Here is a 27,008-nt window from a genome sequence, read left to right as displayed (position 1 = left end):
TGTTGGGAATATCTTCAAATACTATGAAAAGAGAAGCAAAATCTTCCACCTCTTATTGAGATAAACCTGACTTTTTACCTGTAGATCACTGATAGGCTTGGTTGTTTGATAGAGGAGATTTATGGCCCATGTGATCAGGTATAGGCCTTGTTTTTATATTTTTAATGCCTTTTTTTTTTTAATTCAGAGCCCTGTTTTAGTGTAAACTCCAGTATAGTGAGAAGGCCAGGGAGAGCAGTAAAGGGATCATTCTTAAAATGCACCATGGGAGATAAAAATCGTCCAGATGTAGTTCAGACATTTGTGTTGAAAGGATAAGTGGAAGTTACTCTGTGCTAACATCTCTTTCCTCTGGCAACTCCAAGATATTAGAATGGTCAAAGTCAGAGGAGCTTCATTTGTAGTTGCCCAACACCATCAGATCATTATAGCGTGTATTATTAAAGCAACCATCCAACTTTATTTTATGTTGTTCTTATTCCCTTTTTTTTAAATGGATTTTTTATATAGGCTGTGGTATTCACCAAGGTCTAGCCAAGACTATCTTCTGCACTTAAAAAGCTCGCTCTAAAATCACTTAGTTGAGCTGATGCCAATTTTTTTTTTATTGTGCTTTAAGTGAAAGTTTACAATTCAAGTTAGTTTCTCATACAAAAACTTAACACACACATTGTTACATGACCCTAGTTGCTCTCCCTACCATGTGACAGAACACTCCCTCTCTCCACCCTGTATTTCCCATGTCTGTCAACCAGCTCCTGTCCCCTTCTGCCTTGTCATCTCACCTGCAGACAGGAGCCATCCACGTAGTCTCATGTGTCTACTTGAGCTAAGAAGCACATTCCTAACCAGTACTATTTTATGTCTTATAGTCCAGTCTAATCTTTGGAGAGTTGGCTTCGGGAATGGTTTTAGTTTGGGGCTAACAGAGTCTGGGGGCCCTGCCCTCCAGGGTCCCTCCAGTCTCAGACCATCAAGTCTGTCTTTTTACTAGAATTTGAGGTCCACATCCCACTTTTTCCTGATGCATCAGGAGTTCTCTGTTGTGTTCCAGGTCACGACAGTCATTGGTGGTAGCTGGGCAGCATCTGGTTCTTCTGGGCTCAAGCTGATGGAGCCTCTGGTTTATGTGGTCCTTTCTGTCTCTTGGGCTCATATTTTCCTTGTGTCCTTAGTGTTCATTCTCCTTTGCTCTGGGTAGGTTGATACCAGTTGATGCATCTTAGATGGCCACTTGCTAGCTTTTAAGGCCCCAGACGTCACTCACCAAAGTGGGATGCAGAGTGTTTTCTTAATACACTTTGTTATGCCAGTTGACCTAGATGTCCCCTGAAACCATGGTTCCCAGAACCCTGCCCCTGTTACTCTGTCCCTCAAAGTGTTTGGTTGTATTCAGGAAACTCCTTAGCTTTTGGTTTTTTCCAGTTGTGCTGACTTCCCCTGTATTATGTGTTGTCCTTCCCTTTACCTGAAATAATTCTTGTTTGCTTTCTAGTTATTGAATACCCCTCTCTTTCCCTCCCTACCCTCAGAGCCATCAAAAAATGTTGACGCCAATTTCTTAATGGTTACAACAAAAGTAGTTTCTTCTCAAAGTAGAACTTCATGAAGGTCTGGCATATAATTTGACAGCTCCAATCTAATAGTCTAGGGATAGCAGGAAATTCATCTCATCCCTTAGGTAACAAGGCCACTGTCTTGAATTTTTCTGAGATTCAAAAAACTGTGTGTGTGTTAACTTTTTTCCTTATCATAAACATACACATACATGATAAACTAAACAATATAAAAAAATAGACATGTATAAAGTAAGAAAAGTGAACTGCCTTGCCTCTTAATCCCACTTCCCAAAGGAAACCACTGAGACTGTCTTATTTTTGTGTATACACACAGGTGCACATCTTGTTGTTGTTGTTGTTAGGTGCCATTGAGTCAGTTTCCGACTCATAGGGACCCTGTGTACAACAGAACGAAACACTGCCTGCTCCTGCACCATCCTTACAGTCGTTGTTATGTTTGAGCCCACTGCTGCAGCCACTGTGATCGTCCACCTTGTTGAGGGTCTTCCTCTTTTCCGCTGACCCTGTACTCTGCCAAGCATGATGTCCTTCTCCAGGGACTGATCCCTCCTGACAACATGTCCAAAGTATGTAAGACACAGTCTCGCCATCCTTGCCTCTAAGGAGCATTCTGGCCGCACTTCTTCCAAGACAGATTTGTTCGTTCTTTTGGCAGTCCATGGTATATTCAATATTCTTCGCCAGCACCACAATTCAAAGGCGTCAGCTCTTCTTCGGTCTTCCTTATTCATCGTCCAGCTTTCACATGCATATGATGTGATTGAAAATACCATGGCTTAGGTCAGGCACACCTTAGTCTTCAGGGTGACATCTTTGCCCTTCAACGCTTTGAAGAGGTCCTTTGCAGCAGATTTGCCCGTTGCAATGCGTCTTTTGGTTTCTTGACTGCTGCTTCCATGGCCGTTGATTGTGGATCCAAGTAAAATGAAATCTTTGACAGCTTCAGTCTTTTCTCTGTTCATCATGATGTTGCTCATTGGTCCAGTTGTGAGGATTTTTGTTTTCTTTATGTTGAGGTGTAATCCATACTGAAGGCTGTGGTCTTTGATCTTCATTAGTAAGTGCTTCAAGTCCTCTTCACTTTCAGCAAGCAAGGTTGTGTCATCTGCATAACGCAGATTGTTAATGAGCCTTCCTCCAATCCTGATGTCCCGTTCTTATTCACATAGTCCAGCTTCTCGTATTATTTGTTCAGCATACAGATTAAATAGGTATGGTGAAAGAATACAACCCTGACGCACACCTTTCCTGACTTTAAACCAATCAGTATCCCCTTGTTCTGTCCGAACAACTGCCTGTTGATCTATGTAAAGGTTCCTCATGAGCACAATTAAGTGTTCTGGAATTCCCATTCTTCGCAGTGTTAGCCATAGTTTGTTATGATCCACACAGTCGAATGCCTTTGTGTAGTCAATAAAACACAGGTAAACATCCTTCCGGTAGTCTCTGCTTTCAGCCAGGATCCATCTGACATCAGCAATGGTTCCACATCCTCTTCTGAAACCAGCCTGAATTTATGGCTGTCGATATACTGCTGCAGCCATTTTTGAATGATCTTCACCAAAATTTTGCTTGCATGTGATATTAATGATATTGTTCTATAATTTCCACATTCAGTTGGATCACCTTTCTTGGGAATAGGCATAAATATGGATCTCTTCCAGTCAGTTGGCCAGGAAGCTGTCTTCCAGATTTCCTGGCATAGACAAGTGAGCACCTCCAGCACTGCACATCTGTATCTATAAAAATATATGCGTGTAATTTTTAAACCAAAAGTATTATGGTATACCTATTATTCTTTATTGTTTTTATAAACTATACATTGTGGACATCTTTCCATGACAGTAGATCTAGCTTTTCTGCATCTCATTCCATTGGATGATGCATTCTCTTATTGATGGATTTACGTTGTTCCTAATTTTTTTTTTATACTTAAAAATAATGTAGCAAACATTCTTGTGTATAGCTTTCCTACCTGTATAAGAATTTCTGTAGGATAAGTTTGTATTGCTGGGTCGCAGGGTATGCACTCCCACTTTTTAACATATGCTGTCAAGTGATGCTCCAAACAAGGACTAATTTATAAACCCATTACCAGTATATGAGGGTTTATTATTCCCACATCTTCAACAACATAGTTACTTGTTCATGATCCAGAGAACATGAGCTCTAAGTAATGAATCTCAAGGTTATTTTATCTTTGGGTTATGGCTTCTACAAATAGCCTTCAAAAGGAGTTGTTTTTAATATTTTCCCATTTATTGCCTCCAAACCTGTTCAGGTATAGAATGTGTGTGCTATGGAGACAGGACATCCACCCCACTCTCCCCCGCCCCCCACCCCGTCACAGGCATGAAACATTTTTAAGAAGTTGCTTTATCATTCATTGCCAATACTTTTGTTCTTGACTATTCCTTATAGAACCTGTCAAGTCAGGGTATTTACTTCAAAAGCTTCCTCTTTCAAGTGGGAGTTTGAGGCATATAGCTACTGACCCTGTCATTTCCATTGCTAAAACTTTCGTGTGATCACTTTCGAAATACCCCTTGAGTTTTACCGAATACCTAGCACTGATTAGTGATTGGACAATAATTTAAAGCATATTGAAGGAGCCATTATTAATCCAACCATACCTTCATGGACTCTGCACTGTATTTATATTTGTTTATTGCTTACAGGTGGATTCACCAATGAACTTGAAGCATCCCCATGACTTAGTCATATTAATGAGACAAGAAACAACTGTTAACTACCTCAAAGAATTAGAGGTAAGCAAACTGGGCATGTGATATGCAGCTGGAACTTGTTGCATTTCACAGGAGCTGTTGGGTTGCCATGAGTCAGAATTGCCTCAACAGAAATGGGTTTGGTTGTTTTTTGTTTTTTTTTTTAATTGTGTTCAAAGAGAAGTTAAAGCACATTATTTGTTAAGCCTGCTTCTTCTGACTTTTGCAGGAATGTGCTACCTTTAGATCATGTGTTTTAAAGATCATTTAATGGGAATGAAATTTGAGCAGTAGTAAGAGAAACAGACTAACCTAGCCTGGGTTTATGCCTTCCTTTTACTCACTATATCTTTGAACAAAGTTTCCATGTTTAAGTTTTTCTGTCAATGATGTGGAGTATATAATCTCTGAAAATATTTTTGGAAGAAGAATTTGGGTAAAATGTAAAAAGGAAGAAAGGTTTTAGTACTCTATAAAAAGATAATTTCTGTTAATTCTCAAGTACTGAAAGCTACTATGGTGTGTTCCAGTGTTCCAGTGGTTGAGGTGAAAAGTGTTCATCACTTTGCACCCTGACAACTTGAAACTAGTTAGTGCTAATAAAACCTGAACAGTTTTGCTTAATAAGCAAATCAATCATCAGTTTTAGCTTCCTCTGTCATTAATTTCCATAAACAGATTTTGCTTGATAGCAAACAGTACTAATTATATGAAAACTAGGTTGCTTCTTTTCTTATAAAATCTCTGTTTAAAAGTTATAGTGTAAATTGAATCTAAATTTTAAAGAATTATAAGTTATTTTAAAAAGTAAACCGATTTGTAAAATAAGACTTAGAAAACTATTAGGAGGACACAGGAAGCACAAGGTGGAGAGGAGGAGTGTGCTGTTACATCATAGGGAGAGCAGCTGGGGTCACATAACAATGTGTGTATAAGTTTTTGTCTGAGAAACTGACTTGAACTGTAAACTTTCACTTAAAGCACAATTTAAAAAGAAAAAGAAAAAACTATTGGGAATAATAAGAATAGATTCAGAGTCTTTGAGACCTAGATGGAATCATAAAGATCATCCTCATTTTAGATGCAAGAGAACAATTAGACCCACATACAGCTAGTGAAATTACCTGAGTTCACAAAGCAAGTGTGGCCAGAACCAAAAGAAGTATCCATATCTCTTGATCTAAAAGTTGGCATACCTGTTAAATCACATTGCCATTCATTTTCTAGTTGTGTAAAAAGCCCAAATTTTACTCTTGTAGATTCAGAGCAATGGATCTGTCAACACATATACAACCGCTCCTCACTTATCTACATGATTAGGTTACAAAGATCAGGCCGTTACGTGAAGATCAGCATTATGCAAAAAAATGGAGGATGACCACATCAGATCAGAAATGGAGGATGCCTACATTATTACATAACTACCAAATTACATCATTACGTAACTGTCAAACCACTGAGAATCATGGCCCGGCCAAGTTCACACGTAACATTAACCACCACAGCCAGCATTACTCTCACCTCATACCTTGGCATTCATTACTGCCAGACACAAAATACTTTTACTGCACAGAGTAGTCAGATAGTAGATTTCTTACTATTGTCATAAATGTGAAATGTCATAATGAGATAATTGATAAATGAGGACTACTTGTATATCTGTAAATGGGGTTATAAAACCCATTGCCATCAAGTTGATTCCAACTCATAGTGACCCTATAGGACAGAGTAGAACTGCCCCATAGAGTTTCCAAGGAGCGCCTGGTGGATTTGAACTACTGACCTTTAGGTTAGCAGCCATAGCACTCAACCACTACGCCAAATGGAGTTATAAGTATATGTTTTTAAATTTTCTGGGAACTAAGGGGGGAAAAGCTTTTAGCACATGTTTACTAGCTCATAGGGAGTAATATTTTTAGGCTATTTGTAGAACTAGAACACCTCACCGTTTTTTATATAGTCTCTCACCTTGTCCCTACCAGCTTTAATCACATATAAATTTGGAAATGTTGATTTTTGTGTGTGCTGTGAGTCAGACAATTGGTGTATTTGTAGGGCTTCTTGCTTGGAAATACCCATTTTTTATTAATATACCAGGTTCAAAAAATATAAGAGTGCAGAAAAACGTTTCTGGTTTCAAATGCATAGGCATTTGTTGTATATGTTTATTGCTGTCTTTTGTTTTAGGAGGCAATATGATATACTATAAAAAGATATGTAAATATAAAAAGAATAGGATTTATATATAAACATAAAAAGAAGACTTAAATTAGAATATATGTAGGAAAAGATGGCATTCAAGTCAGTGAAAATGCAAATTAAAAAAGTACTGATTCTATCAATTTTTGGTTAAGGTATTATAGTGAGTCTATACTTAGTATGCTCTTTCTGCTTCATATACAGACCAATGACAGATAAAATACCAAAATATAAATCAAAATAAGATGTACCAGGCTTAAAATAATATAACTTCTCCATGGACCAGAGATATCCATTAAGCCTGTACGCTGAGCAGATAACCCAAGAAGCTGGACTCTACGAAGAAGAATGGGGGACCAAGATTGGAGGGAGATGCATTAACAACTTAAGTTGTACAGATGACACAACCTTCCTTGCCGAAAGTGAAGAGGACTTGAAGGACTTACCGATGAAGATCAAAGACCACAGCCATCTTAGTCATCTAGTGCTGCTGTAACAGAAATACCACAAGTGGATGGCTTTAACAAAGAAAAATTTTTTCTCACAGTCTAATAGGTTACAAGTCTAAATTCAGGACATCAGCTTCAGGTGAAGGCTTTCTCTCACTGTCGGTTCTGAAGAAAGGTCGTTGTCCTCAGTCTTCCAATTGTCGCAGAGCTTCTCAGGCACAGGGACCCCAGGGCCAAAGGATGCGCTCTGCTCCTGGTGTTGCTTTCTTGGTGGTATGAGGTTCCCAAACTCTCTGCTTGCTTCCCTTTCCTTTTATCTCTTTAGAGATAAAAGGTGGTACCGGCCACACCCCAGGGAAACTCCCTTTACATTGGATCAGGGAGGTGTCCTGAGGAGGGTGGTGTTACAATCCCACCCAAATCCTCTCAACATAAAATTACAATCACAAAATGGAGGACAGCCACACAGTACTGAGAATCATGGCCTAACCAAGTTGATACATACATTTTGGTGGGGACATAATTCAATCCATGACAACAGCCTTCAGTATGAATTACATCTCATCATAAAACAAAAATTATCACAACTGGACCAATAAGCAACGTCATGATAAACGGAGAAAAGATTGAAGTTGTCAAGGACTTCATTTTACTTGCATCCACAATCAGTACCCATGGAAGCAGCAGTCAAGAAATCAAAAGACACATTGCATTGGGCAAGTCTGCTGCAAAAGACCTCTTTAAAGTGTTGAAAAGGAAAGATGTCACCTTGAATACTAAGGCACACCTGACCCAAGCCATGGTGTTTTCAGTTGCATCATATCCATGTGAAAGCTGGACAACGAATAAGGAAGACTGAGGAAGAGTTGATGCTTTGAATTGTGGTGATGGCAAAGAATATTGAATATACCATGGACTGCCAAAAGAACAAACAAATCTGTCTTGGAAGAAGTACAACCTGAATGCTCCTTAGAGGCAGAGATGGCGAGACTGCGTCTTACATACTTTGGACATGTTGTCAGAAGGGATCAGTCCCTGGAGAAGGATATCATCCTTGATAAAGTAGAAGGTCAGCAAAAAAGAGGAAGACCCTCATCAGGATGGATTGACACAGTGGCTGCAGCAGTGGGCTCAAGCATAACAACGGTTGTGAGGATGGCACAGGACTGGGCAGTGTTTCATTCTCTTTTACATAGGGTCCCTATGAGTTGGAACCAATTCGATGGCACCTAACAACAACAAGGACCAGAAATGGAATGGAAAAACTGATTTATGCATGTGGCTGATGCTACAGACCTGCTGGGCTGCAAGTCCAGAAGCAGGCTGTGGTATCTGGTGGTTCACCTCTTGGAGTAAAGGGGACTAACATATTCCATGAAAGATAGAGGAACAGAACCAGGCTTACTGCTAGATGACTGAGGTGGATCCATCCTGCTCTTGAAGAGTTTGAAAGAAAATTAAAAACAGGTCCCTCTGAGACTAGAGGAATCCCGGCAGTCATGGTCCCCAAACCTTCTGTTGGCACAGGACAGGAACCATTCCCAAAGACAACTCATCAGACATGAAAGGGACTGGACAGTGGGTAGGAGAGAGATGCTGATGAAGAGTGAGCTAATTATATCAGGTGGACACTTGAGACTGTGTTGGCATCTCCTGTCTGGAGGGGGGATGGGAGGATAGAGAGAGTTGGAAGCTGGCAAAATTGTCACGAAAGGAGAGACTGGAAGGGCTGACTCATTAAGGGGAGAGCAAGTGGGAGTACGGAGTAAGGTATATATAAACTTATATGTGACAGTCTGACCTGAGTTGTAAACGTTCACTTGAAGCTCAATAAAAGTTAATTAAAAAAAAAAAAAAAGTCCCTAATAGGGTAGCAGGAAGACAGAAACAAACCTGGTGACCGGAAATGGAACTGAGCCATCCAGAGGTTGAGTAATTACATTTTCAATTTCCCAAATATCGTTTTAGGACAGAATATTACTTTGAGATAGGAACTCAGCCAAAATTATAAGATCTAACTGGTCTTGAGGACAGGATAACAGAAGCAACAATAAAACTACTAGACACAAGATGGTGAGCATAGGGTGGCTGGGAAGAAAGAGACAGATAGACAGAGGTGAAGAGGAGTCAAGGATAACTCCAGGTTTTTTGACCTGAGTGATTAGAAGGATGCGAAAATTATTATCATTTTTATTAACACAGTGCTTGGCGTCAGTGAGTGACAAATAACATGGTCCCAGTGCCGTCGAGTCGATTCCACTCATAGCCACCGTATAAGACAGAGCAGAACTGCCCCATAGAGTTTCCAAGGAGCGCCTGGCGGATTCAAACTGCCAACCCTTTGGTTAGCAGCCATAGATAGCACTTAGCCACTATGCCACCAGGGTTTCCAAATACATGGGAGGTACTGCTATATTAACAACAACAAAAAATAGTTGCCTTGGAGTCAATTCTGACTCATGGCAAGTCCATATGAGTCAGAGTAGAACTGTGTTCCATAGAGTTTTCAGTGGCTAATTTTTCAAAAGTAGATCACCAGCCCTCTCTGCAGAGATACCCGTAGGTAGATGCAAACCTCCAGCCTTTCAATTAGCAGCCAAGCACGTTAACCATTTGCACCACCCAGGCATTAGAGGAGGTTATTACAGGTAGCAGTGTCGACATGCTCAACATCTTGGAGGACGGGAACAACATGATGTGTGTGGATAGTTCAGAGTCATTTTAATTGCTGAGCCATCCTGTGCCAAAGAAGTTAAGTTGCCAGGTGTGGCTTTATAGGGCATTAGAGATCATATATGAAGGACCTTGTGTGCTAATATTGTGAAGGTCATTTTGTTACTTTCTGTGTATGGACAGCTTTTTAGAGAAGTTTAAGTTAATTGGTATACTGAAAACCCAGTTCAATCTTTCTGTTTCTTCATTAAGGATTCTCTAACTTCTTCCAGTGGCACAGTGGTTAAGGGCTACAGCTGCTAATAGGAGGTTGGCACTTGGAATCCACCAGCCACTCCTTGGATACCTCATGGGGCAGGCAGTTCTGCTCTGTCCTATAGGGTTGCCGTTAGTCAGAATCAATGGCAATGGTTAACTTCTTCAGCACTCGTTAAACTTCTTTTTCTTAAGTGGTATCTAGACTAAAATATTAGAAGGACCCATTCTGTTCTTATTTTCTTCTTGACAGAAGCAATTAGTTGCTCAAAAAATTCACATAGAAGAAAATGAGGACAGAGACACAGGACTAGAACAGAGACATAATAAAGAAGATCCTGACTGTATCAAAGCCAAGGTGCCCCTAGGAGACCTGGATCTGTATGATGGAACATACATAACTTTGGAGAGCAAAGATATCAGGTAAGGAATTAAGTTTTTCCAAACAAACCTTTCTAAAATCAGGAAGAAATTATTTCTGTAATTAGAGTAAGCTTTAATCATGGCTCAGTTTATTGAAATTTGTAAGCTCAAAATACATACTACATGTACAGTTCTTACAAATCAATTCAAAATACTTAATACCACAGTAGAAAACTGATTTATAGTAAAGTAAATACAGATAGCTAATAAACATGTGGAAGAAATTTACATTTACTGGGCAAATGAAGACATTTACATAGGTTTCATCTATGAAATTAGAAAAAATATTTAAAATCATTAACAAAAAGTCTGTCAATTGAAGTGTAAATGGGTTCAGCATTTCTCGAAACAATGTAGCAGTATGTACTAGCTTTTAATAAGTCCAGCATCTTAACATTCTTTGTATCATCTATTGTTTTCTAACTGTTGACTTATCCCCTTTGAGTTGGACTCCTAGAATATTCGGCACTAAAAATAGCTATGGAAACCCTGGTGGCGTAGTGGTTAAGAGCTACAGCTGCTAACCAAAAGGTGAGCAGTTCAGATCCACTAGGCACTCCTTGGAAACCCTATGAGGCAGTTCTACTCTGTCCTATAGGGTCGCTATGCGTCTGAATTGACTCAACAGCAATGGGTAATAACAGCTATGTGAAAAGGTATGAAAGTTGACTAATATTGGTTGTAAAGTTGAGATGCTATATGCCTATGGTTTAATTAGAAGAAAACTTGACATTTCTTTTTTGTATGTGCTTTAGGTGAAAGTTTATAGCTCGTGTTAATTTCTCATACAAAAATTTATATACATATTGTTATGTGACCCTAGTTGCAATCCCTATAATGTGACAGCATATTCCCCCTTCCCACCTCGTGTTTCCCGTGTCCATCCAACCAGTTCCCGTCCCATCCTGCCTCCGGACAAGAGCTGCCCATTTGGTCTCGTGTATCTGCTTGAACCAAGAAGCACACTCTTCACAAGTATTCTTTTATATTTTATAGTCCAATCTAATCTTTGTCTGAAGAGTGGGCTTTGGGAATAGGTTTTATTTCTGGGTTAACAGAATTGGGGGCCATGGCTTCCAGGGTTCCTCTAGTCTCAGTCAGACCATTAAGTCTGGTCTTTTTACATGAATTTAAGTTCTGCTCTACACTTTTCTCCTGCTCCATCAGGGACTCTCTGTTGTGTTCCCTGTCCCCCTTTGCCTTCTCATCTTGCCTCCGAATATGAGCTACCCAGTTAGTCTCATGTGTCTACTTGAGCCAAGAAGCATGGTCCTTACCGGTGTCATTTCATGTCTTATAGTCTAGTCTAATCTTTGAAGAGTTGGCTTCGGGAGTGATTTTAGTTCTGGGCTAACAGAGAGTCCAGGGGCCGTGTCCTCTGGGGCCATGTCCTCTGGGGTCCCTCCAGTTGCAGTCAGACCATTAAGTCTGGTCTTTTTACGAGAATTTGAGTTCTGCACCCCACTTTTCCCCTGCTCCGTCAGGGACACTCTGTTGTGTTCCCTGTCAAGGCAGTCATTGGTGGTAGCTGGGCACCATCTAGCTCTTTTGGTCTGGAGTCTCTAGTTTATGTAGCCCTTTCTTTCTCTTGGGCTCATATTTTCCTCGAGTCTTTGGTGTTCTTCATTCTCCTTTGCTCTAAGTGGGTTAGGACCAATTGATGCATCTTAGATGGCCGCTTGCTAGCTTTAAAGACCCTAGATGCCACTCACTAAAGTGGGATGCAGAACATTTTCTTAATAAAATTTGTTATGCCAGTTGACTTAGATGTGCCCTGAAACCATGGTCCCCAAACCCCAGCCCCTGCTACTCTTTTCCTCGAAGTGTTTGGTTGTGTTCAGGAACCTTTGTAGATCTTGGTTTAGTCCAGTTGTGCTGACTTCCCCTGTATTGTGTGTGATTTGTTGTCTACTATCTAGTTTTTTTTTTTTTTTAATCTAGTTAGTGAATTCTCCGCTCCCTCCCTCCCCACATTCATAACCATCAAAGGATGTTTTCATCTGTATTTCAGCCTTTTCTTGAGTTCTTATGGTAGTGGTCTCATACAATATTTGAATTTGGCATTTCTTAAATATCATTTATGTCACCTTTATTTATCGTTTCCTTTTTCTTGATTTTAGCCCTGAAGATTATATAGACACAGAATCTCCTGTCCCTCCAGACCCTGAACAACCTGACTGCACTAAAATTCTAGAACTTCCATATAGTATACATGCTTTTCAGCACTTACGAGTAAGTAGAAAACTTTGGAAATGTTCTTTTTTTACATTTTTTTAAATTTGTTTTCTTGCGTATGAAACCTATTTTTCTTTCCTCTCTCCTGCTATTTGGAAGGAGAGAGGAAAGAAAAGTAGGTTTCATACGCAAGAAATCAAATATATATATAAACATCTTCTATTTCTTAAAATTCCTTCAAAACAAATACTACAGATACCAAATTATTTGTCTTTTAAGTCTATAATCTCCTTTTTCTGTGTTCTTGGGTTTTTTTTTTTGTTTGTTTTTTTGTTTTTGTTTCTTTCCCTTCAGGGCGTACAAGAGAGAGTTAATCTTTCTGCACCTTTATTGCCTAAAGAAGATCCAGTCTTCACATATTTATCTAAACGGTTAGGAAGAAGTATAGATGACATAGGCCACCTCATTCATGAAGGCCTACGGAAGGTAAGTCATCCGTGACTTAAAGAGCCAGTAGACTGTGTAAACAGAAAATATTTTACTCTCAGAAAATACCTGCTTAGCTTGTCTTTGTCTAGAAGGTGATTTTAAATTATGATTATGTTAGTAAAAGCTGTATAGTTAAAGCTAGGGAGAAACATTGATAGATCAGTCCCTTTTACCAGTAAAGGGTGCTGAAAAGTTCTATTTAACTAATGCATGAAAAACCAAATGATGCACTAATATAAGTAATAGGGGCCTATAGGTTAGATTATATATTTTGAGTGTGTAAGAAAATTTAACATATTAGTGTCTTTGATATATCTGCACACAATACATAGATTATCACTGTTCTCTGAACAAGAAAAAGAATCACCACCAGCAATAAAATCTTCTTGTAATTTTCTTTTAAGGGAACATCTACTTTAAAAAATGAAATAGGGAATTATGTAACAGGACCCAAGAATTTAAATCTATCATTCAGGATAACATGTGGGAATTTAGAAAACGGTTTTTGCTCTTCTCTATGCCTAAGGAATATCATAAAATGCAGGTTAGTTTCTAAGCAGTATTAATTATAGTGATATTAAGTAAAATGTGTAATTGCAACATTTATATACAGTTTATGCACATACATGGCTATGCATGTTGAGAGGAATTGTCAGACACAAGTGCAAAAGTAGTTCATGATTTTCAAATGCATTATATGTTTATTTCTGTAGCTAAGTTACCTTCTTCGTCTTGTTTTTCTGAAGGTAATGTAAAACATTTTGCATTCCCAGAACTTGATGAGTAATAAGGGGAAACTGACCCAGGATTTAAAATATCCTTCAGAGGATGGTTAGTTGAGAGTAGACCATAGTGGTAAGTGCTCTATAGAAAACTAAAATAGAGGGTACCTGGGTGGGTACTTTAGATTGAGTGGTGGTTGGGTTATCCTCTCTGGAAAGATGAAATTTAAGCTGATATCTGAATGGCATGAAGGAACCAAAATTCAAAGATTAGGACAAGCTAAAGGCCCTGAAGCCTGAAAGAGCCTGAGCGGCACGTATTCAAAATCAGGCCAGTATGGCTGGAGCATGGTGAGGGGGAGGGTGGCAGGGAATGAAAACAGAGAAGTTAGAGGCTATTGCAGTGGTTAAAAAGTGAGATGAAGATAATTTGAACCAGAATAGTTAGTAGAGGAAATGAAGAGAATTAAACTGTTTCAGGATATGTTTGGGAGTTTTAGAAACTGATAAATTGGTTGCAGTGGAAAAGGGAAAAATTGGAACGAAGGATAACTCCTCAATTTTTGGCTTGAACAACTTTGAGAAGGAGCAGGGTTGGGGCTAGGAGAAGAGGAGACGGTTCTATTTTAGCCATGTTAAATTTGAGATACCTCTCTGAGTCTCGAATTCCAAGAGAAGTCAGAGCTGGACATGTAGATAAAGAATATCTGTATCTCTATAGATAGAGAATAGTCGTTAAATAGGGAGTTTTGAAAGCCACAGAACTGGAGAAAGTCATCAGAGGGAAAATGAAGTTTGAAAAGAAGCCAGCCTGCGCCCCAGAACACGGCCACATTGGCTACCAAGCAGAGGAGAAAGGGCCAGCAAAGGAGACTGAGAAGGGTGTTTGGGAGATTGTGGCGGCCTAAGAGCCAAGAAAAAAAAGTGCTTCAAAAGGAGAGGATGATTATCGGTGACATTGCAACATTTATAGATTTGGGGAGATTTTATGAAGAATCTTATAGAAAGATTTTTCTTTATGTATTTTCCTCTTACCTCCAGTATGCTATTCTGCTTACCATGATATTTTCAGTAGTTCATGTAGAGTTTTTAATTGACTCTCCATGTACCAATTCATAGTGTTTACTCTAAAAATTAAAGGTAAAAATCAAAACTGTCTTGTTAATACAAAGAAAGAAACACCTACATCATTTGTTGGTTTGAAGGAAAACTCAAAAAGGAGACTGAAATAATGTAGTATCCTTTAACCAACTACAAACACACAGTAGGCGTCCGTATGCATCTGCTCATAATGGTAAAATCTTTATTTCAATCACTGAAAAATCATACTTCCTTGAAGATAGAATTCTCCAGGGTGGATAACAGAATTGCACTTATTGTTTTCATCTTAAAAATAACATTTTACAGTAAAATAATTAGTTCTTGTAAAAAATTCAGACTATGTAAAATCTGTAAAGGAGAAAGTAGAAATTATAATTTCACAACTCAGATACTTCCTCATTTGTAATATACTCTTTTGGATCTTTATTTTTACACATCTTTGTAGTCAAAACTTTATTCTTGTAAGATAAATTTTTAATAGTGGAATTGTGGGGATCAAAGGGTATCACATTTTTAAGGCTTTTTATATTTAATAAATTATATACATGTTATAAATTGTCCTGTAGAAATGTTGTGCTAATCTAATAGTTACACAGTAAATATCTGAAGTTAATGTATAGTACAGTCAACATTATTGACTTTTTTTTTTAATCTTTGCCAATTTTTATAAAATGACTACTAGTATCTTTTTAATTTCTGTGTTTTGGGGAAGTTATGTATCTTCTCACATGCTTATTAGCCAATGTTCAGTACTTTTGAATTGCCTGTTCATGTTCTTAGCCCATTGTCTCTTGGATTTTTATCTTTATTAGACTTTTTATGAGCTCTTTACATAGTACAGATATTAAAGCTTGGCTGTCATGTATATTACAAATATTTTTCTATTTATCTTAAACTTTGTGATTTTTTTCATGCAGAAATTCGAAACTTTCTCTGTTTGGATTTGAGTTTATTTATATTGAAGTTTTGACGTGGTTCAGCTTAGTGGTTTTATCTTTCTGTAGTTGAAATTCAAGCCACAGAAGAAGCAAGCCTATCTGAAATTCTGTTTAACTTCACTAAATAATACTTACACTACTATATCCTAAAGATTTACTTTTTAGACATTTGAGATTTGCATTAGATTCTAAACACATGAAAAACTGACAAAAATTCATCTTTCACAAAAGCATAAACCTGTCATTTGGTTGAGTTTGTACTTAGCTTATAAATAAATACAAGCACATTTGTAACGTGATAATTTCGTAGGTCAGGAATTTCATGTTAGAGCAACTGGCATTTTTAATCAGGTTAGGTCTTAACTTCTAACGTCCTAACTGGAACCTGACGAGTTGTAAACCCTCGGTGATTTTTTCATCTTTGTTTCGCCTTAATTTGGTAGACTGGAGTTGGACATTCTCTTAATGAAGATCACACTGTAATGTACTTGCTCAACTGATGATCAGGGGTCGATTTTGACAGGGGTAGTCTATTTGTACTTTGTCCTCTGCTTTATCACTGCTGTTAATTAGTCTTGCTCTTCATCTTGAATTTTGGAAGAGCCCAAGTATTAAAAGATGCTCATTTTGAACATCATAAGTTAAAGAATTTGTCTTGAATTGTGTTTGATTGCCATTTTATTTGTTTAATCTCTAGAACTCTTCCTCATGGGTGTTGTATAACATGGCTTCATTTTACTGGAGAATAAAGAATGAGCCATATCAGGTAGTGGAATGTGCCATGCGAGCACTTCATTTCTCTTCCAGGTAAGAGTCCTCCCCTGTGGATCTCCTGATTTTTCCACATAACTCAGAACTCTTAGGAAGGCAGTACCTACGAAAACAATAGGAAAAAGCATTGCATTGTACTTACGTTCCTCTCCATCCCTCTTCAGAGAAATTAGTCCCGTCATAAAAAAAAAATCACAGACGTCAAAGGGTTCAACACGATAATTTCCTAATATACTTCGTATTTCCATTAAGGAAAAAAATGCGTAACGTAGACATCCTCTGATTCACTTGAGACTTCTGTGCAGGGACCTTGCTGGAGGAAGTATAAGTTAAATTTTTCTCAAAGCAAATATAAACTCTAAGTACATTTTAAAATCATAAAGTACATTTTAAAATCATTTGTTTTTGTACCAAAATTTGTAGCTATCAGATTGAATAAGTACCATCAGTATTGTAAAAATGAGAAATTGTGATTGTCTTAAATTATTTCCTCTACCTAAAAGTATACTTAGGAGTCCTGGTGGCGCAGTGGTTAAGAGCTCGGCTGCTAACTAAAAGGTTGGCAGTTCGAATCCACCAGCTGCTCTTTGGAAACCCTGTGGGACAGTTCTTCTCTGTCCTGTAGGGTCTTTGTGAGACAGAATCAACTTGACAGCAGTGGGTTGGGTTTGGTTTGGTAAATATACTCAGAGTTATTTTCCTGAGCACAGTAACTTTGTCATTTTTTCTTGTCAGGTAGCTGTATGTAGTTGTGGAACACATTAGACCTTCTTTCCTAAAATCTAAGCTATATCTGTCCTTCTCTTTTAGGCACAATAAAGACATTGCCCTTGTCAACTTGGCAAATGTTTTGCACAGAGCTCACTTCTCTGCCGATGCTGCCGTTGTGGTTCACGCAGCCCTGGATGACAGCGACTTCTTCACCAGCTATTACACTTTGGGGAATATATATGCAGTAAATATGGCTTTTTGCTTCATGAGTCAAATGAGCTGCAATTTTCTTTCTTTTTTTCAATAATGTGTCTTTTTTTTCCTTCCATTTTTGTATCTGAACAAGGGGACAGGGATGGAAATGAAGAAATTAGGGGAAAAGCTTCAACACGTTAGTGTATCATAGTTGTTCTACCCTTTTGATAGAAAAAGTAAATTGTTAAAATATTAAAATTCTACAAAGTAGACGTGTTACAATTTTAAAATAGCAATACCTTCCAACTAAGCCATCCAATAACATGCCTTCATACTGTAGAGTTCTGGCCACTGATGAAAATAATGTTCACTGCAGAATGAGATACAGGCATGATTCCATAAATAATTTGGGGGTTGGGACAGATGCAGCCAGGCCATGGTTAACTTCTTCCGCACGTGTGTGTTTATGTTTTTGTCTCTTCAGATGCTTGGGGAATATAACCACTCAGTGCTTTGTTATGACCATGCTTTGCAGGCCAAACCTGGCTTTGAGCAAGCTATAAAAAGGAAGCACGCTGTCCTGTGTCAACAAAAACTTGAGCAGAAATTGGAGGCTCAACATAGGTAATCAGAAGAAGAATTTTGCTGAAGTCCTAGCACCATAGAACCATAGGTCAGGTCTGTGTATGGTGATATCCGTGTTAATTTGGTCATTAGAATTAAAAAAAAAAAAACCTTCTTGCTACTGCTAGTCCTGCCCCCTTTCTCCATATCCAGGTGGCTCAGCACAAATCAGGGAGCCCTCGTGGCGCAGTGGTTAAGCGCTCAGCTGCTAACCAAAATGTTGGAGGCTTGAGCCCACCAACAGAAAGATGAATCAGTCTGCTTCCGTAAAGATTACAGCCTTGGAAACCCTATGGGTGGTTCTACCCTGTCCTTTAGGGTCACTGTGAGTCGGAATTGACTCCAGGGCACCGAGTTTGGTGGTTTTGTTTTATTTTTTGATTTTAGCACAAAACCCGTGGTAGTGTAAAGGAGTCTCTTAAATAGCATGAATTGCAGAAACTAGAGTGTGTTTGCATTAAAATCTATCATTTTGATCTTTGCAATTTAGAGCACCAGTTACTTTTATGAAGTCAATTTGGGGAGTGGGAGATCCTCAGTAATTCTGCTGATTACATTTCTATTTCCACAGAATATTCCTGCGTGTCAGTAAAATCACTTGCATGTGCTCTGTTTGATCTTTCTCTTCTTTGGCTCCTAGGATTAGGCTATTGTTCTGTTAATTATGTGGAGCAGAGAGACATTGTTTGGCCCACAATTTGGGCAAGTGTGTGTGTTAAAATGTACGGTAATGGGATTCTGTTGTACTTGATCCTTGTAGTATACTTAATACAAAATATATTTCAATTCCACAAATAATAGGAGCAGTTAAGAAACTCAGCAACACTCCGAAGTGAATCGTTCATCTCTTAAAGAATTATCCTTCATATTTTTGTGTCTACTTTGGTTATTGAGAATTAAATGGAAATTTGGAACCCACTAAACTTCTGTATTTGCTTACTTTTCAATCTGTTTAAAGCATAATGGAGTGAAAAGGAAGCAGTGACAGTTTGTTTATAACTGGCTTCTGTTCAGAACTTGCCCTAGCTTTGTTTTCATTCGTAAAATTGAGCTTCTTTCCAAAGTTTGCTCCTAAGAATGGAACTAGTTCTCTCGTACCCAGTCTGTACAGCTCCTGAATCTCCATTTGTTCCGGTATAGCTGGTAATAAGAGTTTTGTGACTGAATGTAACCAAGCAGCTGATTTATTGAAATCAGGTGGTAGAGAATATTTCTTTCTAAGCAGAAGTTTTGTGTGGTTTTTCCCAGAATCTGTTATCCCAGGAGCTAGAGTGTGAGATCAAGGTACTACTGTGGCCCTCTTACTCTTATTTTTAGGTAAGATCGAAGGAAAAGGTTAAAAGCAGGGAAGGGTTCTAGAAAGACTTCGAATGTGAGTTTAAGTAACACAGATTTTATGGAGAGAAATGAAGTTGTTAAATATGTAACTATTTATAGTATATTGTTACATATCTTTTATGGTACCTGAAAAGCCCAGCACACCATGTAATGTCAAGATATTTATATTTAAGGGAGGAATTCCACATCCATCTTTTTACCCCCAAGTTTTAATAAGAGAATAGCATTTATTTATTCCTCTTATTCTTGAACTTGTGGTACAATGGTTGCGTGTTAAAATAAAAGACAAAGTGTAGCAATCATTGCTGAGAACCAGAATGTTTCTGCATTTAAGTGGGTTTAAAAAGCCACCATTTTAAAGCTCTGTAACTTTTTTCCTGACATTAAAAAATGCTAAGATCCCTCCAGCGAACACTGAATGAGTTGAAAGAGTATCAAAAACAGCACGACCACTACCTGAGACAGCAGGAGATCCTGGAAAAACATAAGCTGATTCAGGAGGAGCAAATCTTAAGAAATATCATCCATGAGACTCAGATGGCAAAAGAGGCGCAATTAGGTAAGTATTAATTCTCAGTGATTGAGGACAGGTGAGGAAATTCACTTCTAGCATGCTGTCATAACTTTGTGTAGCCATAAAGCAGAGTAAAGGTGTTTTTATGACTCCACTCAATCTTAAAATCAAGGTACATTACAGTGAGTTTACCAGGAGGCCTGGAGAGTTGATTGGGTCCTTTTTGCTCTTTTAATTCACACAGTGAAGTAAAACTAAGACTTTTAGATCCTGGGAATCTTAACGGTTATTTGCCCTCTGTGCCCTACATCAGTGCTTCTCTGATTTTAATATGTATATGAATCTCCTGGAGATCTCTTTAAAATGCAGATTCTGTTTTAAGAGAAAGAGTTGTAGATGATGATTATTGGAACGGTTTGACGGTGGCACAGTAGTTTAGCATTTGGCTGCTAACCAAAAGGTCAGTGGTTCGAATCCACGAGTCACTCCTTGGAAACCCTGTCAGGCAGTTCGACCCTGCCCTGTAGGGTTGCTATGAGTCAGAATTGACTTGATGCCAAGGGGTTTGGTTTGGTGGCTCTTCACAGTCAGTTTGTCTTTTTAGTGATCTCACACTTGTAATGCTTTAATACCTCTCCCATGAAAGACCTATGTGCAGTGACCACAACTTTTTACCACCTGCTCACAGTGGTTCTCATCAATGTGCAAAATTGACTACTTCTCCTTCCTTATAGAGACTGGAGGTCTTAACTAACCTCATGGCTCCAGTTCCCCCTAACAAGGATTTATACAGGGAGATGTCTTCCAAAGCCAGGGTGTTCATTTCAGCTGCCCTAGAAGAATTCACCTGAGTAGTAGTTGTTGCCCGGTACAGAGTCAGTTCCAATTCATAGCCACCCCATGCAATAGCGTAGAACTGCCCCATAGGGTTTCCTAGGCTGTAATCTTTTTTGTTGTTGTTGTTAAGAATATGTACATATTAAAACAGACATAATTATTACTCTAGTGGAGCCCTGGTGGCACAGTGGTTAAGAGCTCGGCAGCTAACCCAAAGGTCAGTAGTTCGAATCCACCAGCTGCTCCTTGGAAGCTGTGTGGGGCAGTTCTTCTCTGTCCAGTAGGGTTCCTATGAGTCAGAATACACAACAGTTTTAGTTATTACATGTTTATTATTCTAGTTGGTGGCAGAGCCAGAACTCAAAACCAACATTTCTGACTCCTAAATTTTCTTATCCCTAGAATAAAAGTTTTTTTCTCCTTCTTTCTTTATTTGACTAATTGTTACATATGCTTAAGGTTTCAATTCAGGTGTCCTTTCTACCCGGAAACCTGCTGTGGTTCCCCACATTTGGATTAGATGCCCCTTGTATGTGCCCCAACAGCTCCATGTACTTCATGTAATTGCTTTCATTATTCACTTATTGAAATACTAAATTTAAACTTAAAAAAAAAAAAAAAGGCAGATTGTGATTCCGTAGGCCTCTACTGAATTCTGCACTTCTAACAAGCCCCCAGGTGATGCCTGGTGCTGCTGTTTGGAATTCAAGCTATACTCTTGACTCACAGGGTCTTACACCACATGAACACAAGCCAGACACACCCTGGAAACAAAGCATCCATACTCTTGCGCTAAGACTGGCAATAAGGCTAAACATCTTTTGTTTCTTGGTTTTTTCTTACCCCCTTTAAAAAAGGAGAAAAAAAATTTTTTTTTTTAGACTAGGATTTGTCTAGGGCAGGAATTCTTAACCTGGATCAATGGATTAATTCCCAGGGGTTCTGAAATCCTCCCAAAATTATATACAGAATTGTGTACGTACACAGTTTTTTTCAGGGGAGAAGGTATAAAGCTTTTATTAAAATCTCTTAGGGAAGATGTGTGACCCCAAAAATAGAAAGAACAAAGTTCTAGATCTAGTGGATCTTGGGTTGGCAGTAAATTTGTGGTTTTGATTATATCTAAAATGTTTAGTTTCTGATCAGACCCCAAGGGAGCAGATATGACATCTTGACACCAGAAAGTAAATTGACAGAATCCCTTAAATTATACCCTTCCTCCTTGATACGTATATTGGCCTGGAAAACCAGTCTGCCATTGATCTTTAGCTATAACCATTTACAATCCACCTCACAAGTTTTCTTTCTGATTTTGAGTGCAAGAGATATGTTCAGTCCTTGGGATTATTTCCTGCTCAGTCTGTAATGAAATGCAACCAGAGTTCTTATATATAAGTTTGGTGTATATAAAGCAAACTTTCTCCAGAGAGATTGTCAAAGCCTCTTAAAACTTGGGGATCGATAGATTTTACAGTCTGAGAATGTAATTGCCAGAAGATACCTTGGCAATCAGCTAGTGGACTCTTTTCAGTTTATAGGTGGGGAAACTGAGGCTTTAGAGTGATTTAATTTAGCCAGTAATGAGTGTCTGCCTGCATAACTACCCGCTGTGAGTGCTCTGCTATATTCTGAGGGATACAGGGTTGAAACTAAATGACTCAAGCTAAGAAAATCACGTATGTACTTCTGACCTCTCATCATTTGTAATTTTTCTGTTCCAGGAAATCATCAAATATGCCGTCTGGTCAACCAGCAGCATAGTTTACACTGCCAGTGGGACCAGCCTGTCCGCTACCATCGTGGAGATATCTTTGAAAATGTGGACTATGTTCAGGTCTTTTTCTTGGTCTTTTAATTTGTGACTGTCATGTAGATTAAGACTTTGAGCATTATTTTTATAAAGTCAGATTTTGTGGGGAGTATAAAAAAAAAATTTTTTTTTTTTTTTAACGCAGTTACTCCATGGATGACATTTCTTTTTCCCAGAACACTGTCTGTATATGCTGTATTTGATTGGATTGGGGTACTGTTAGTATTTAACTCAAAGCCTTCCTCTTTCTTTCTCAACCTACTGGAGTAATACCTATAACTTAAAATAGGGGAAAAAGGAGTCATGTTGTCTCTTTTGTAAAGTCGTCAGTCCAATTATGTTGTCTCAGCCAAATTGCTAACAAAATGATCGCCACCAACAGAAAATGTTTATTAAGCACAGTTGTTAGGCAGGAGCCCTGGTGGTGTAGCGGTGAAGAGCTGTAGCTGCTAACCAAAAGGTTGCCAGTTAAATCCACCAACCAGTCCTTGAAAACCTTATGGGGCAGTTCTACTCTATCCTGTAGGATCTCTGTGAGTTGGAATCGACTTAGTGACAATGGGTTTAGTTTTGGTTTGGTTTATTGTTAGGCAAGTGGTCTTTCACATGTACATATACACAGTCCTAACCTATCTAGTTGGGAAAGGAGAATTTACAATTATAATGATACCAAATAGCCTGTAACTGATGTTGAATGAGTGGTATAGACATTAAGCCCAACTAAAATGCCAAGTATTATCCTAAAGGATATGGGAAATATTTATCCTGTTATTATAGAAAACCCACCATGTCCTTAATCATAGATATAAAAGTGTCCAGAGGTACTCACCTTCTGGCAATATTCCGCGTTTGGTTTTGGACATGTAAGAATGAAGGAGTAAAGGAAGACTGCACTCTCAGACTCACAGCCTCTGGGATTGTAGGTCCTTGTCTTAAATCCAAGTGTTTTAAAGGGATGAAAAGGGAATGTTCAGAAATGGAATAGATTGAAACCAGGCTTTGAACTGGTTCTGCCGAGAAAGTGACACTGAAACAAACTCATTTTTTTTTTTTTTTCTTAATTTGGGTGAACTGAAACAGTAACCAGAACAGGAAAAATTACAGGTTGAAGGCCTACTAGAAACTTAATCTCCCTCTTAAAAAAACAGAGGCAGCATATATATTGCATAGCAACCAAATCTCTTACCCTTCAGATTTTGAGCAGAGCCAGAAACAGTGGTGCTCCGCTTAGAGATGGCCCCTGACTGTGCTGCTTTGAATGTCTGTCACTCTCTACAGTCCTGTTAATAACTCAGTCTCCTGTGTCAGGCTCCTGAAAGGGCTCATTACACTTCTGAGCCTCCCATTCCTGGGCTTTGACCTGTAATTTTTCCCTTTCCAGTTATCGTTCAAGTTCACCTGAATTTTAAAAATTTCAGTCTGTTATAGTTTCACTTCACTGGCCTTGACTGAAGTGATTCAAACCAGTACGAAGCCCTGATTGACACCCAGTGTAACTTTTGGGTCAAGACAGACCATTTTGAAGACAGCCTTGTACCAGTGTAGTTTCCATTATTATATATCCTTAAAAATTGTATCACCACTTTATCATGAAAGAATTTATTTCTAACATAAAGGCCTAGAGCTCCAGATTCCTTCCTTTTTTTCATATCTTCCATCCATTCTCCTTATCTAGCAAGGTTGCAGAAAGACATGAGAACCGTGGTATCTTGTAAGAATATCAAACTTTGTTCTACCCTGGTTTGAAGGAAGGCAATATATGTTTGTATTATTTCATCTCCATTTTTTCCCTTTAAGCCTCTAAATCTTTTATTAGGGATTGATTGTTTATAGACCCTAAATGATAGCTAAATTAAACCCTTAAGAGCCTTTTCTTAAGTTCTCTTGCTTCTTCCCATGACATACCAGTTTTATACAGCAGTGTTGTTTTTAGTCCAGAAAGGGGAGGATGCTTGGAAAAACAATTCAGAATCCCACTTTCTACAGCAAACTGTAAGGATCAACCAGCTATACATGCAACACTTCTTCCTCTGACCCTAATCACTCTGAGCTAGGTCAGATCGCAAAATTAAAGGACACAGTCCTCCAGACTGCCAGGTCTTCTCAAGACTTCAGATGCCAGCTGCAAATTCAAAAGTCCCCACAGCACCCTCACTTCTGACCTGCTGGTTACAAATTTGTGGTTTTCTCTGTGCCTTTTCAAGATGGCAGCCATGAGCTCAGGAGTCCACAGCCCCCCAACCCTCGTATACATACACTTCTAACCTGCTGGCTACAAATTTGGCTATTTGTTCTGCCCCCTCAGGATACCAGACGTAAGCTCAGTAGTTCCCAGCCCCCCATCACTTCTGACTTGCTGGCTCTCACCACTCACTTGGGTTTGATAATTCACTAGTATGACTCACAGAACTCAGGAAAGTGTTAATACTTATGATTATAGTTTTATTATAGCAAAAAGGATACAAAAGAAGAGATGCATAGGGCAAGGCCTGGAAAGGTTCCCAATACAGAGCTTCCATGTCTCAAAGAGGGATGTGCTACCCTCCACATGCATTGATGTCTGTTACCAACCAGGAAGCCCATGGAGCTTCTATGTCCAGAACTTCTATTGGCAATCTCATTACATAATTCAGACTCCAGCCCTTCTCCTTGAGGTTGGCCGATATCATGAGGTAATCAAGAGGTTGATAACCCAAGGTGGATCTTTACGGCCTTGTCACCCCACACCGAAGAGTTACCTTATTAGCATAACCTGTTAAGTTAGATATGGTCTGGAGTCCTCATCAAGTACACTTATGATTACTGGGGAAATTTCATGGTTTTAGAGGCTATTTCTCAGGAACAAAGGACAAAGACCTAATTCTTTGAGTAAAGTTAAACCCCAAAGAGGGGAGTAATGAACCATATCTCTATACTGCTGATCATTAAACCTAAGGGTCTAAATTATGGAATAAAGGCACAGGAAAAAAAAACCATGCCATTTTTCTCATAATTAATGGCAAAATTGGTTGAAAGTTAATAGCTATGCATTATCAGTGAGAGAATACTGTTTGGGTATAGCTTTTAAAATTAAAAGATCTGACTTCTTTATTACTGAAATACTTTAATTTCCTATTAATTTTGAGTATTTACTAACATTTTTTATTTGAGTTAAATCTGAGTTATAACTCCTTTTCTATCTCTAATTTGATTTAATTTTTCATTTTCTAGTTTGGTGAGGATTCATCAACTTCTAGTATGATGTCTGTGAACTTTGATGTTCAGGCAAATCAGAGTGATATCAGTGATTCAGTCAAGTCTTCTCCTGTAGCCCATTCTATTCTCTGGATCTGGGGCAGGGACTCTGATGCATATAGGGTAAGTTAATAGAGGATAACGCAGGGGTTTTCTCAAATAGTCACAATCTCTTAAAGCAGTGGTTCTCAATCTCAGTGATATTAATATGGCCCCATCACTGCTCTGCTTAGTTCAGCAAACATTTATTTAACTTCTGCTAGATGGAAGCATTGTGCTAGGTAACAAATTAGTAAGACATAGCCCCTTTGTTCATCTAGCTCTTCCTTCCAATCATGTAAGGAGGACAGACACCCTGACTTCAATACAAAGCTTTGAGCTCCACGTATAATTACCACCCTTAACATGTTTCTAAACTTGACCTAGTGTATATGTGTATATACTTCATTTATTTAATCAACATCATTTTATTAAGCTCCAGCTGTGTACCAGGCTGGGAATATAGTAGACAAGCTCCTTGTTCTGCTGGAGGTTATAGTCTAGTAGAAGATACAGATGGTAAACAAGTTAATAAATAAATCCTGTATTTCTCCGTCAGCCAAGAAATGGTTATATGCTAGCAATAGTGATCCCAGGGTATAAAGGCAAGGACCATGTATGTTTTATTCACCATTAAATGTTCAGAATTTAATTGAGCTTTTGTTCTAACGATTAATGCAGCCACTCAGATTTATGTACTGTAAATTCTTCAGAGTTTGATAGCTTCAACATATAAGTTTAGTAAGCCTCTAGTATGTATTGTTTGTATTTGGAAAAGTGAACATTTCATAAATCAAAAAACAAACTTTAAGCATTGACCAAAAAAAACTTAGTTTAAGGAAGAATCGTTCTCTGTGCCAGGTTTCTAAATTTAAGTATGCTTTCAGGTGCAAGTAATGAACTCCAGCTAAAACTGGCTTAAACAAAAAGAAAACTTTCTTCATCTGACAGGAAGTTCAGAGACTGGGCAAGCTTTGAGTTTGGTTGATTTAGTGGCCCAGGAGTGTCATCAGTGACCCCTTTTCTTCCTATCCTCCACTCTGCCATCCACAGCATTGGCTTCATCCCGAAGCTTATCCTTATGGTCATAAGATGTCAGCCAGCAGCAACTGGATCAACTTGTTTTTTGTTCATGTGGCATAAAAGACTAAGGCTTGCTTTTCTTTCCCAGAAGTCCAAGCAAGCCTCTCCTTGTGACTCATTGG

The 27,008-nt window shown here is 38.6% G+C and overlaps 1 protein-coding gene across 4 annotated transcripts in view; it reads left to right on the top strand.

The window, feature by feature from the left end:
- TTC17 (tetratricopeptide repeat domain 17) overlaps positions 1-27,008 on the top strand; it is a 124,839-nt gene that overhangs the window by 17,612 nt on the left and 80,219 nt on the right. For 2 of the 4 annotated variants that reach the window (XM_010592118.2, XM_023550701.2), the window contains exons 2-11: positions 4,259-4,348; positions 10,136-10,305; positions 12,426-12,537; positions 12,835-12,966; positions 16,428-16,537; positions 17,312-17,456; positions 17,892-18,031; positions 19,768-19,928; positions 22,442-22,554; positions 25,741-25,887. In XM_010592118.2, the coding sequence (XP_010590420.2) occupies positions 4,259-4,348; positions 10,136-10,305; positions 12,426-12,537; positions 12,835-12,966; positions 16,428-16,537; positions 17,312-17,456; positions 17,892-18,031; positions 19,768-19,928; positions 22,442-22,554; positions 25,741-25,887 (1,320 nt within the window). Of the gene's footprint in view, positions 1-4,258; positions 4,349-10,135; positions 10,306-12,425; positions 12,538-12,834; positions 12,967-13,373; positions 13,514-13,729; positions 13,825-16,427; positions 16,538-17,311; positions 17,457-17,891; positions 18,032-19,767; positions 19,929-22,441; positions 22,555-25,740; positions 25,888-27,008 lie in introns of those variants that run through there. The other 2 variants (XM_023550699.2, XM_023550700.2) reach the window with 2 other exon arrangements.

The sequence above is a fragment of the Loxodonta africana genome, chromosome 7 (genome assembly GCF_030014295.1).
Source record: "Loxodonta africana isolate mLoxAfr1 chromosome 7, mLoxAfr1.hap2, whole genome shotgun sequence".
NCBI lineage: Eukaryota > Metazoa > Chordata > Mammalia > Proboscidea > Elephantidae > Loxodonta > Loxodonta africana.
Note: the sequence above shows the minus strand (reverse complement) of the source record. Positions and strands in the feature narration are given on the sequence as shown.